General features: G+C 47.2%; 1 protein-coding gene across 1 annotated transcript in view; it reads left to right on the top strand.

Annotated features, from left to right (window-relative positions):
* The window catches only part of LOC134501193 (plexin-A4-like), a 62,008-nt gene that overhangs the window by 37,168 nt on the left and 12,504 nt on the right, over positions 1-12,336 (top strand). The window contains exon 2 of the mRNA XM_063308801.1: positions 78-1,371. Within this exon, the coding sequence (XP_063164871.1) occupies positions 190-1,371 (1,182 nt within the window). The 5' untranslated portion in view covers positions 78-189. The remainder of the gene's footprint in view (positions 1-77; positions 1,372-12,336) is intronic.

Raw genomic sequence — 12,336 nt, 5'->3', positions numbered from 1 at the left:
ACTCTTGAAGGCAGGAATAGGAGGGGAGAGAGATGCTTTGCAATAATGAGCTTTCTATTTTTCCTCTTTTCCCCTAGGATAAGCTTCACCACAGGATCAGCACTCTGAAAATCTCTGCAGCTCCAGCGTCATTTACTTCGCTCCCCCACGCTCCAGTTTAGGAATACAAAAAAAAAACTTTTGGTAATCATGTCGGGAGACATGTGGAGATGGACTTGCCTTGCCTTGCATCTTGTCTTCTGCACTGTGGGGCCATCTTCTGTCTCTAGGCAACTGCCCTCCCACCCAAGGAAACCTTTCCTCACCTTCTCCGCAGAAGCCACCGAGATCTCTTTTAATCACTTGGTGGTAGACAAAAGGAAAGGATATATTTACTTGGGGGCTGTCAACTGGATATATAAACTCTCCAGTAATCTGGAGGTGGAGGCCCGTCATGAGACGGGTCCGGATATTGATAACCCCAAATGTTACCCTCCCAGACTGGTCCAGCCTTGCAACGAACCCTTAACGTCCACCAACAACATCAACAAGATGTTGCTCATTGACTACAAAGAGAACAGGTTGATTGCCTGCGGGAGTTTGTACCAGGGCATCTGTAAACTCTTGAGGTTGGATGACCTCTTCAAACTTGGGGAGCCCTTTCACAATAAGGAGCACTACCTCTCTGGGGTGAACGAGAGTGGGTCTGTTTTTGGAGTCATCGTTTCTTACCACAACATGGATGACAAGCTGTTCATTGCCACTGCTGTGGATGGAAAGCCCGAATACTTCCCCACCATCTCCAGCCGAAAGCTCCCCAAGAACTCCGAAGCAGAAGGAATGTTTGCTTATGTTTTTCATGATGAGTTTGTGGCTTCCATGATCAAGATCCCATCAGACACATTCACCATCATCCCTGACTTTGACATCTACTACATCTATGGCTTCAGCAGTGGTAATTTTGTCTATTTTTTGACCCTTCAACCTGAGATGATTTCTCCATCTGGCTCCACCACCAAGGAGCAGGTCTATACCTCAAAACTGGTCCGCCTCTGTAAAGAAGATACAGCCTTCAACTCCTACGTTGAACTGCCCATTGGCTGCGAAAAGAATGGGGTGGAATACCGATTGCTGCAGGCCGCCTACTTGTCTAAGGCGGGATCCATCTTGGCCAGATCTCTGGGTATCATGCCAGAGGATGATGTCCTCTTTACGGTCTTTTCCAAGGGGCAGAAGAGGAAGATGAAGTCCTTGGATGAGTCAGCTCTTTGCATCTTTCTTCTGAAAAAGATCAATGACCGTATCAAGGACCGGTTGCAATCCTGCTATAGAGGAGAAGGCACTCTGGATTTGGCTTGGCTAAAAGTGAAGGATATTCCTTGCAGCAGTGCCGTAAGTCCCAATTCTAGCTAGAAAAGATTCAATTTTCTCTTTAGCTGGGAGAAATGGCTGAAAGAACTGAAAGTTCAGCCCAAATCTGGGGTGAGGCCGGTGACAGTGGACACGCTGTGTTTTGTGAGTTGGGAGAAACGTTTTTGAGAGAGCTTGTCTGGAATATACTTGTTTTATTTGTGCAAATACCAGTAGCAATTTGACTTAGTAGCACTTGTTCTTCAGCTGTTTTACAGGAGAGTGGCATGGTGCTGCCCTCACTGCGTTGGCTTTAGTAGAAACCATCTCTCTCTGTGGCTTTGACAGCTTGCAGTGTGAATAAAGATAATTGCCACAGGAGGCAGGCAGAGCATGGCTGCGTTGGCTTTATGGAAATACCCCATCATCAGGTAGATGTAGCTGCCTGATGTCAGTGTCAATGCAATACAGTTGACACTCTGAATTGGCTTTGCTGTGTAGCGAGTTCAGTTTGGCTCCCTGATGCCCTGATGCCAACACAGAGCGAGGGTAGCCAAATCAACAACAGTGACAAGGGACCAGATTGGGAAATGCATTTTACCACTCCGGCTGGGGGGAAAATGAGAGGGAGAGGGAGAGGGAATGAGCGTAAAATATCAAACCCAAACTTTGGCTCCAAGGAACAAGTTGGAAGACTTGGCTGCCAATGCAGAGCGGCAGCTGTGTCTGCACGAGGCAAGCCAGGGAAATGAGAAGTCGGTAGCTCGGCCATGCTGTGCTGTTGGCTCAGCAGCTGGGAAGAAGAGGCTGGAAACTGCCACAGCCTTTGCACAAGTCTGATTGCGGCTGGGGCTGCAAACTGTTGCACAGACAAAAGGTTGGCGCGATTTATTTATTTATTGCATGGCAGCACATCATACATATTACAAGTATATTACATTAAAACATTGGGAATATAAAAAGGTATATAGAAAATATGCATTGGTCATGGGACAAATGATAGACCGCCTCCATGTGGTGTCCCCTGGGCCTCCTAAGACTTCTGGGAGTGGCTAAATGGTCTATCATATACAAGGCAGCCAGCTAATCCTATGGATCTTCTGGCTAGAGCACATCCATTTTTGCCATCTTCTTGGCGAGATTATTCCTGCAGGACAGAGTTTGTCTTTGTTTTAGAAGCTTCAGAAGCCTGGTATCCAAGACTTTTGTGGCTGGATTCATACGATCTGCTAAGCTGGTGTTTCTCAACCTTGGCAACTTGAAGATGGGTAGACTTCAACTCCCAGAACTAAATGAGTTGGGTCCAGCCCACATGCTAAGCCATTCTGGGAGTTGAAGTGCACCATCTTATAGTTGCTAAGGTTGAGAAACCCTGTCCTAGCCTATTAACACACTGGGGCTCTGAGGGAGGGGCAAGCCTTTCAACTGGAAGGAGGGCCAAGCTGTTCCCAAACACTTTCAGCAGGACGCCATTAAACTATATTCAATTGCAAGATGTGTCAGCCCTTCGAGGTAGTCTGGACAAGAAACCAATACCATGAGTGCTAATGCTACCTTTATTGTAAGGTTACAGCAGCATTTCTCAACCTGGGCAACTTGAGGATAAGTGGACTTCAACTCCCAGAATTCCCCAGCCAGCTGTGTTGGCTGGGGAATTCTGGGTGTTGAAGTCCACCCATCTTCAAGTTGCCCAGGTTGAGAAACACTGTGCTGAACACATGGCTCTTAAACGTAGCACCCAAGAGTGCCAGTGTGTCCACATACACCCCTCTGGGCACCCAAGCCTCATCTGTTTCCTCACCTAATGCACACAGATGTGAAACTGGATGCAGGTAAAGCATCAGCCACAGCATCCTTTTTATTTCCTAGGATACAACATCAGCAGAAGCTGTCTTGGAAAGTAACGATGATGGTGAGGTGCAGCCTTGGAAGGAGGGGTAGAAAAACCATCCCAGAGGAGTGGAGAAAAGGTGGTGATGAGCAGGTTTCTGGTTGGCTGGTTCCTTGGTTGGTTCCTAATCAAGGAACTACCAAGGAGGAAACCACACCCCACCAAAACTGGCAGGTCAAGCTGCTCTATATAAGCAGGGAGCAAACCCCACCCTCCCTCGCACTGATGATGTTACCTAGTTGGGTCATGAAACGTCTGCAAGCAAACCACCAAGCTCAGAGAGCACCAAGGACTTCACATGGTTCCTTGTAACTAGGAAAATCCTTTTTCTAGTAGGCAAGCTGCCTCCCCCCCCACCCCCCATGTCTGCTGCCTCCTTGCAAAAACACTTAGACCTATTCTCAAATGTACCACCAGCCTAGAAAAGTTGGCGAGTTCTTCATTCAACATCTGGGAAGAGATGTCTGCAGCAAACCCCAAGGCTGCAAGAAACAATGTGACATGTGTGTGACATCCCTAGCTCCACCCTTTCACGCATGGACTGCAAGGTTGCACGCGAGTGCCCAAGGGGTGGCGTATGTATTGTGAAGCTGCGAGGTGTGTTTTGGCAACCCCACCCTGCAAGTCCAGATGGACAATACGTAAGGACGGTCTTTGCGTGAGAAGCCATCTTATGGTTTACTGCAATGGCCTGTTTTGCTGAGATAATATCTGGCACCCTGTAACTGGCCCCATTCCATTTAGCCTACTCTAGCGTCTGATATGCGCTCAGCACGTGTATGTACGTGTGTGAATAACAGCCACTGTGGTGGTGTGGTGAAAGTGCTGCTGAATTAGGAGCAGGGAGTTCCAGGTTCTAGTTCTGCCTCAGCCACAAAAGTTCTAGACTGGGAAGTCAAAAGACATCTATCCACCAGTCCATGTAGACCAAAGTGGTGGATTATGGTCCATAACTATCATCTTCTGTGGCTTGTGAGGGGGGACTGGAATCTGGGTCTCCCCCTTGTGGTCCAGCGCCTTCACCACTAGACCACACTGGGGCAACACTGGGCTGAGTTTGGTTCTTTTTAATTTGGGGGGGTCCAAGGACAGAAAGCAGAACATTCCACTTTGCTCTCCTGTTTGTGTCTAACTCTTGTTGAAGACAGTGGTGTTGGCTATCCATGCGGGCAAGAGCTTCTCCCCCAGCTTGGCAGCTTCCAAATCAGTTGACTTCAGTTCCCAGCGTTGCCAGCCAACAGGTCCAAAGCTAGGCTAAAAGCAGCATTATGGGAATGAAACCCAAGGCATCCAGAGGCTACCAAGAATGATTTAAAACACAAGATCCTCACTTGGCTTTTTTTTATCGTATGGCATAGCAGTTCGGTGTTCATGCTCCTTTTTCTTGCTGGGAAATCCTTGTGACGTCCAGCAGCCAGATTTGTAGATTATTTAGCCATGACAGGTCACGTTCCCCGGGGTGCACCACAAGGAGGCTAGTCTACATTGCACTGAGTTGGCTGAGAGAGAGTGGCTGGCCCAAGGTCACCCAGCCGGCTTTCGTGCCTAAGGCGGGACTAGAACTCACAGACTCCTGGTTTCTAGCCCAGCACCTTCACCACTAGACCAAACTGGCTCTCGCTTTGCATTTTGGATCAAGCCCACAGAATCGATTTGCCACATTAATGAAGCAGTGAGGAGCTTTTGGGCTGAATGGCTGTGGTTTAGTTTAATTTTGTTCTGACATTTCGCCAGCAGCCATGGCTGGCATCTTCAGAGGCAGAGTGAACTGTCTTGTGGGCTGACTGGGCTCTTCTATTTGCCCCTGAAATTGATGCCAGCCGTGAAAGCCTACACCAATTGATTGCCCCATTAGTATTTTCTGAGTGGAGTTAGCTCTCGGGAAGTTGTTGATTGAAAGGCAGACGTACAGCATGGCGTGTATGCCCTTTATTCCCCATCTTTTCAAATCAAACAGATTTAGCAAGTTTTTGCAGTCCTTCAGAAACCTGTTTGTCCACAGGTAATAAATAGGAAACAGAAGGAATATAGGCACTGGGTCCTGGAGCAGGCTAGACTAGGCTAAAATGAGGTTGGGTAGCTGGTGTTTGGTATGTTGTGGGAACCCAACCATTGTTTTAGCAGGTTGTGTGAGCCAGAAGATGCTTTCTGTCCTGGGGCATGCCTGTGATGTGAACACGGGAACTCACATTGTGTCAGCCTTGCGAGGTACTCCAGAGAGGAATCATGCCCAAATGAGCTAATTCTACTTTATTGTACGGTTACATTAACAGAATCTTGCAAGTCTGAAAGGACATCTCTCCCCCGTCGCCTTTACAGCCCAAGAAACTAGGGAGGGTCCCTCTTGAGACATTTGGCACGCCCACATTCCTTTTGTGGGTTCAGCTGCCTCTTATCCCAAGGTCATTCCCACATACCATTACATCTTGCTAACCTATAGTAGGTGGCAACATTTAGCTCATCGTGGCTAATCTTACAAAAAAGATGAGCAGGGTCAGACTGGTTTAGCACTGGGATGGGAGACCACCAGGAGACCCACCCACCCACAGACGCACACACAAACCCCAGGCTGGGAAGTTGAAAAAACATCCTGGAAGGAGGCGACCATAAACTGCTTCTGTATACTTTCCAAGAAAACTATCTGGATGTGCGTGCAAAGTCATCCCAAGTCTTTACCTTTTAAAGACAGCGTTAGTGCGTAGGGGAGTCCCAGCTGAGGCATGTGTTCCGCAGGAAATCTTATACTGCCTTTAACATTGTCGGTCCCTGGATGGTTGAGCCAGCGTGGAAGGTGATGCGTTCAGCATGGCTAAACGCGCTGCAGAAGCAAACATTTTGAAAGGCACCCGGTCCCTTTAACTGGCTGCCCCCAGACCTTCCCCTTTCAAGCTTTACTGTGTTTTAATTCCTTGTTTTCCTCTTAGCCCAGCTTACACAGCCTGCTCATTGAGCGTGGAGCCACGGAGCCCGGGGCACTGACTGAGGCTTTTGTGTCTGGGCTATTTTGGGCAAACTTGCTGCCCTCCTATATTAACTCATCTCTTTATGCTTTGGGGACAGATGTCCCCTCCCAGATGTGGGGGATTCATCTGGACCTGCTCCTCTTGCGGGTGAACCCCTTTGGGGAGAATCCTTTCTTCCCACTTCCTCATCCCCCACTTCCCACCTGCAAAGCCAGGTTTTAGAGGTGGATCAGAAGGGTGGGTGATCTGTGCTTGAGCCTGGTGGGCTCTGGCATGCTGTCCCCACACAGCTGTTGTTGTGTCACTTAGAGCCTGGTGTGGACCTCTGATAGCCTTGCTGCCTTGCAGTTTTGCAAGCTTGCAAGATGAAATGAAAAAAAAAAGAAAGAAAGGTCAAAAGAGTATTGGAGAATTAGCAAGTTGGGAGCAGTGATTCTGAGGCTATTCAGAGAGGGAATTAGAGGCTATTTAAAGCATGGCTGGTCTGGGGGCCAAGGCGCAACTGAGCTGGTACAATAAGCATTTTGTTCGGGAGTGTAGTAATGGTCTTGAATGGATTTAGCTTCTATCCTGAGGCCAAGCCCTTCTCAGGCCCAAGACTGCAACATCCGCAGGGCAACAGTGTTGAATGCTTCTCAACCTTGGCAATTTTAAGATGTGTGGACTTCAACCCCCAGAATTTGATAGCCAGCATGCTGGCTGGGGAATTCTGGGAGTTGAAGTCCACACATCTCCAAGCACACTGGTTGGGGAATTCAGGGAGTTAAAGTTGCAAGTTTGAGAAATACTGGGTTAAAGTATGTGTGGTAGAACTAGGGGACCCTAGTTCAGATCCATCCTTAGCTACACTGGGTCATTATCTCTGCCCAATCTACCTTGCTGGATTGTTGTTGTAGGAGAAAATTGGAACAGGGAATGCAAAAGATGCTATTTTTCTCTCTTGGAGGAAAGGTGGGTTATAAATCGAACAGGCTGAAAAGAAAGATGTGTAGAATTGACCTACCACTGGCTGGGATTGTCAAACGTGTTAAATGATAAACCAAATAGAACTTAAGATGGCTTAGTATGTTGTGTGAGCCCAGACCCAGATACTAAAGCCTTGATTTAACAGGGCCTTGTTTAGCAGACTTTGGGTGTGACATACCAGTTCTCTGTCTGGACATCCCCTGAAATAAACAGAGTGGCCTGTTGCATCTGAAGTAGTCCAGACAAGGCTGCTAAATATGCATTATGCATATATGATTTCTGTGTCATTCCTAGTGATTTACATCGTTTGCAAACAGTAATGCAGGGTTTCTCCACCAGGGTTCCGTGGCTCCCTCGGGTTCCGCGAAAGGTCCCTAGGGGTTCCCTGGGAGATCACGATGTATTTAAAAAATTATTTCAAATTTTGGCAACTTCACATTAAAGAGATAAGTTTCTTTCTTTATGTTCAGTGTAAAAACACAGTTAATGCATCTATACAGGCCTACCCAGGAAGCGAATGTAATAATTTTGTAACTTCTGGCCTGTATTGGAGCCTGAATGGGCAGGGGTTCCCCGAGGCCTGGAAAATATTTCAAGAGCTCCTCCAGGGTCAAAAGGTTGAGGAAGGCTGCTGTAATGTGTATGAGCTACATTGCTGTGAATGATACATACTGTATTTGGGAGTAAAGACTCCTTCTGCCCCCCAGTTGCTCCATCAGATTGAGGTGTCCCTTGTACCCGTATCTTGTTCTTGCATAAATAAACTTACTTCACGCCATGGACGCATACGCCCTGCCATTTTCCCAACTGAGCTACATGTGATGTTCTAGCTGCATTTGAATGGCACAGAGAACCAGAAACTAGCTAGCCTCCCACCAAAGTTGTCTGGTGTCTGTGTGTGTGTGTGTGTGTGTCTGTGTGTAAAAGGTGAAGATGGTGGTTGTGACTGCATCATCAAAACTCTGCCTTTTTTTTTTACATAAGTCTCACAAAACCCTTTAAGAAATGGACCAATGCTTCAAGCACATGATTGCAGCCACCATCTTTGCATTTTACCCCCCTTTGAGGACACTCCTGACAGCAAACCAGCTAACCTCTCATGCTGTGGAAACCGAGTTTATGAGGAAATCGGGTTGGGCTTCAGAACGTCCACCAAACCTGGAAAATTGGGCTAATGGGGTGAAACTTGTCTTACGTCACCCTCACTGCCCCCAAGTATGTCTGTATAGGGTTCTCCTAACAGTCAGGAACCACGCTGAGACAAGGAATAGGTCTCTAGTGTTTTATTACCGCTACATTAGACAAAAAATCCTAACAAACTGAAGAAGCGTGGGAAAAACCCAGACAGATAAACCCCGAAAGTCAAGGCGGGTCTGATCTGTGTCTCTTTGAATGGCTGCTCAACTCCTCCCTACTACACATGCGTTTTCCCCCCTGGATAGGGGCCCCCTCCTGCTCACCATCAGTGCTCATGACAAGGATTGGATCCAGCAGTGTCCAGAGGATATGGTCAAAAAAGTCAAGATGGTGTTCCCAGTGGTACCACAAACACTCCACCCATAAAGAACAGGCCGTGTTGTGGCCGCCAACTTGACCTTCTTGACCGTACCCTGCAGACACCCCGACGCATCCTTTATTTTCTCATAGCCCAACAGATGTGGCCTCATTTTAAAGTTTAACTTCCTTTCTCTGTTTAACAAATTGGTCCTTGCCAACAGATCCACAGTCCCTGGGCGGAAACGCTTCCTGCACACAAAAATGATTACCTTCTGTTATTGTTTTTAATTTTTAAAAGCTCGGTTATTGCGTACACACTGCGGTGTTCAGGAGCCTAAGTTGCAATTTTGACTGGAAAACAAAATAATAATTATGCTAATTGCTGCTTGGCAGAGGGCCTCTCGGTGCTAGGCTTCCTGATGCACCTGGGTTTGCTTTGAGACGTGTGTGCGAATTTCACAACCGCCGATCCCAAATAGCGATACCTGAGCCTTTTGGTGAATGGCGTTAAAGGGAGCTGGAATTGGAAGCCGCAGTCACCTCTCTGCTCCTCATTTTACGTCTTTTTAATTGAAAGCATCCAAAAAGCCCCTTTGTTGAAGTTGAAAAGTGGGACAAAATCTTTTAAAGGAAAGGAAATAAACATTAAGCATTGGTGAGCTTGGGATCGTGGTAGTAAAGAGGCATTGGTACACTGCTCGCCTCTGCGTTGTGCTCTTTCCCGGCTTTTTGTCCATAGGTGTCATCATTTGAGCAAAGGTAGCATAACATGGAAGGGACCCTCTACTCCAACCAAGGGATTCCAAGTCACTCACGACTGGATTGCTACAATGCATTCTACATGGAGCTGCCTTTGAAGATCACCTGGAAGCTGCAGCTGGTCCAGAACGCAGCGATGTGAGCAGTGATGGGTGCATCTCGATATGCTCCCTTGTCCCCACTGTTCTGTGAGCTCCACTGGTTACCAGTTGGCTTCTAGTGCAATTCAAGGTGCTGGTTATCTCTCTCTCTCACACACACACTTAATCTGTTCAATCATGTCCAATTCTCATAGACTGCCTGGACAGGTCCCTGCAGTTTTCTTGGCAGGGTTTTTCAGAAGTGGTTTGCCATTGCCTGCTCCCTAGGGCAGAGAGAGAATGACTGGCCCAAAGTCACCCAGTTGGCTTCATGCCTAAGGTGGGACTAGAACTCACAGTCTCCTGGTTTCTAGCCTGGTGCCTTAACCACTACACCAAACTGGTTCTCGCATCACTTATTTATAGGGCCTGTCTGATTGAGGGACCAGTTATTGCTGAATGTTTCCATTTCCATCCATCCAGTGAGGTCAGGCAGAGTGGGTACCCTTTGGGTCCCAACAGTCAACAATATTATCTTGTGGGATCGACGAAGCGTCCTTCTTGGTTTTGGCTTCTGCCCTCTGGAATGACATCCCACCAGAGATCTAAACTGTTCCCACCTTAAGGATGTTCAGAAAACTATTAAAAACCTGGTTGTTCACCCAGGCCTGCATGCTGGCTGGGGAATTCTGGGAGTTGAAGTCCACACACCTTAAAGTTGCTGAGATTGAGAAACACTTACCTAGAGAGAGAGAGAGACAGACAGACAGACAGACAATTTGGTGTCGTGGTTAAGGTACCAGGCTAGAAAGCTGGAGACTAAGTTCTAGTCCAGCCTTAGGCACAGAGCCAGCTGGGTGACTTTGGGCCAGTCTCTGTCTCTCAATCCGAGGAAGAAAAAGAAGGCCAGAGCAAACCAATTCTGACAAGCTTGTCAAAAAAACTCTAGAGACTAGTCCAGGCAGTTGTGCCAAAAGTCAACACTGACTTGATATATATAGATATATATAGATACAGATATGGATATAGATATAGATATAGATGATATAGAGATATATTCTTTATTAATTATAAGCTGCCCAGAGTTATTTAGGAGTCAGAGGCAGGCTCAGAATTTAAATCAATCAATCAATCAATCAATGAATATCAACCCCCTTGTGGGAGCCCACCAGTACAGCATCTCCAACAAGGACTGCCCAGCCTCTGTTTGAACCCTTCCAGTGAAGGAGGACCCTACCCCGCTCCCTGGGATAGCTTGTTTCATTGTTGAAGAGTTCTTACCATTCGGAAATTCCTCTTGATGTCCAGCCAAAATCTTCTAAACCCACTGTTTCTTGTCCTGTCTTGTGGAACAAATCTGAACCATCCTGCCTTGTCCTCTACATGAAAATGGCAATCGTATCTCCCTACAGTCTCCTCCAGCCAGATCCCCTGGATGCTTCCCATCATTTCTTGTAGCTCTTTCTTTCCGTCCTCCTCGTGATCTTGGCTGCTGTCCTCTGGACGTGCTCCAGTCTGTCAACGTCCTTCTTCAGATACGGTGCCGAGAATTGAGCATGATAGCCCCGCTGCAGCCTGCCCAGTATAGAATAGAGGGGAACAATAAGTAGAGGGGACTTGGTTCTTCACATGAGAGCTAGACTACATTTTTGGACCATGTTTTCAGGTTTCTCCCAAACCCTGTGGATGAGTGCTTTTGTCCTGTCGGGTGGGACAGGTGGAGGGGATGTTCTTCCATACTTTTCATCTGATAGGGCAACAGGGAAGAAAATGTTAGGGCGTTTCTTTGACAGATTTTCTGGGGCAGACCTGAAGGAGCAGATCCTTTTCTTCCCATCAGCTCCTGAGTACCTATTATATTTATTTGTTTGTTTGTTTGTTTGTTTTTCAAACTTCTATTACCGCCCATCTCCCCCCAAAAAGGGGGACTCTGGGCGGTTTACAACAAAATCAGAATTAAAATCATAAAATATAGATTACAATAAATAAACCGATAAATAAGAACAAGGTATTTGCAACCTTCTGTCCATCAGAATAAAGTGGGGTGTGTGCTTCAATTCTCCCCTCCCTCTGCAAGCTCTCCAAATGGTCGTTTTCCTTTTCCTGTGGTCCTTAGATTGAGATTAATTTTATTGCTTATGGTTTTCCATGGTGGGGCAGCCATGCATTTGAACTTTCCTCTCCCCTTGTATTTGGTACAGGGCTGGGTTATTTTATTTGTTACAACCTGTGTCAAGTTCATTCACTCCCTCACACACATAATTCATGGCTTTTGCTCCCGCGAGAAGGGCTGGTGGGGCTGTCGGTGCTGAGCAGGCTAATTTATGGAAGAGAAAAATTCTCCCCGTAGGCATACGTTGTGGAGACGCCGTTAGATTAGTAGTGGCGATGAAAACAGCACTCAGGCGCTGTAGGGATGGGAAAGTTGGATTAGCCCTACGGAGACCCAGGTTCAAATCTACCCTCAGGCACAGAAGCTGCTTGGGCCAGTCCAAGAGCCAGCGTGAAGCTTCTGCACTAGGAAAGGGGAAGGTCCAGTTTGGCCCTGCCATCAGCCATGAAGGGATGTGGAGATTTGCGCTAGCGGCTGATCTCAGCCCAACCGCCTTGCATAGTTATTGTAAAATAGAGAGCCTGTCCTGACTTAAGCAAAAAACCACGCTGAGACAAGGAATTAGTCTCTAGTGTTTATTAACTGCTCTAGTAGACAATAATCCTACCAAACTGAAGGAGCGTGGGAAACTCACACAGATAAACCCCAAAACTCAACCCGGGGTCTGCTCAAGTCTCTTCGAAGGACCGATCAGAGCCTCTAACTACGTATGCGTTTTCCCCCCTGGATAGGGGCCCC

Source organism: Candoia aspera, chromosome 7, assembly GCF_035149785.1.
Source record: "Candoia aspera isolate rCanAsp1 chromosome 7, rCanAsp1.hap2, whole genome shotgun sequence".
Classification (NCBI taxonomy): Eukaryota; Metazoa; Chordata; class Lepidosauria; order Squamata; family Boidae; genus Candoia; species Candoia aspera.
This window is presented reverse-complemented; position numbering and strand designations above follow the sequence as displayed.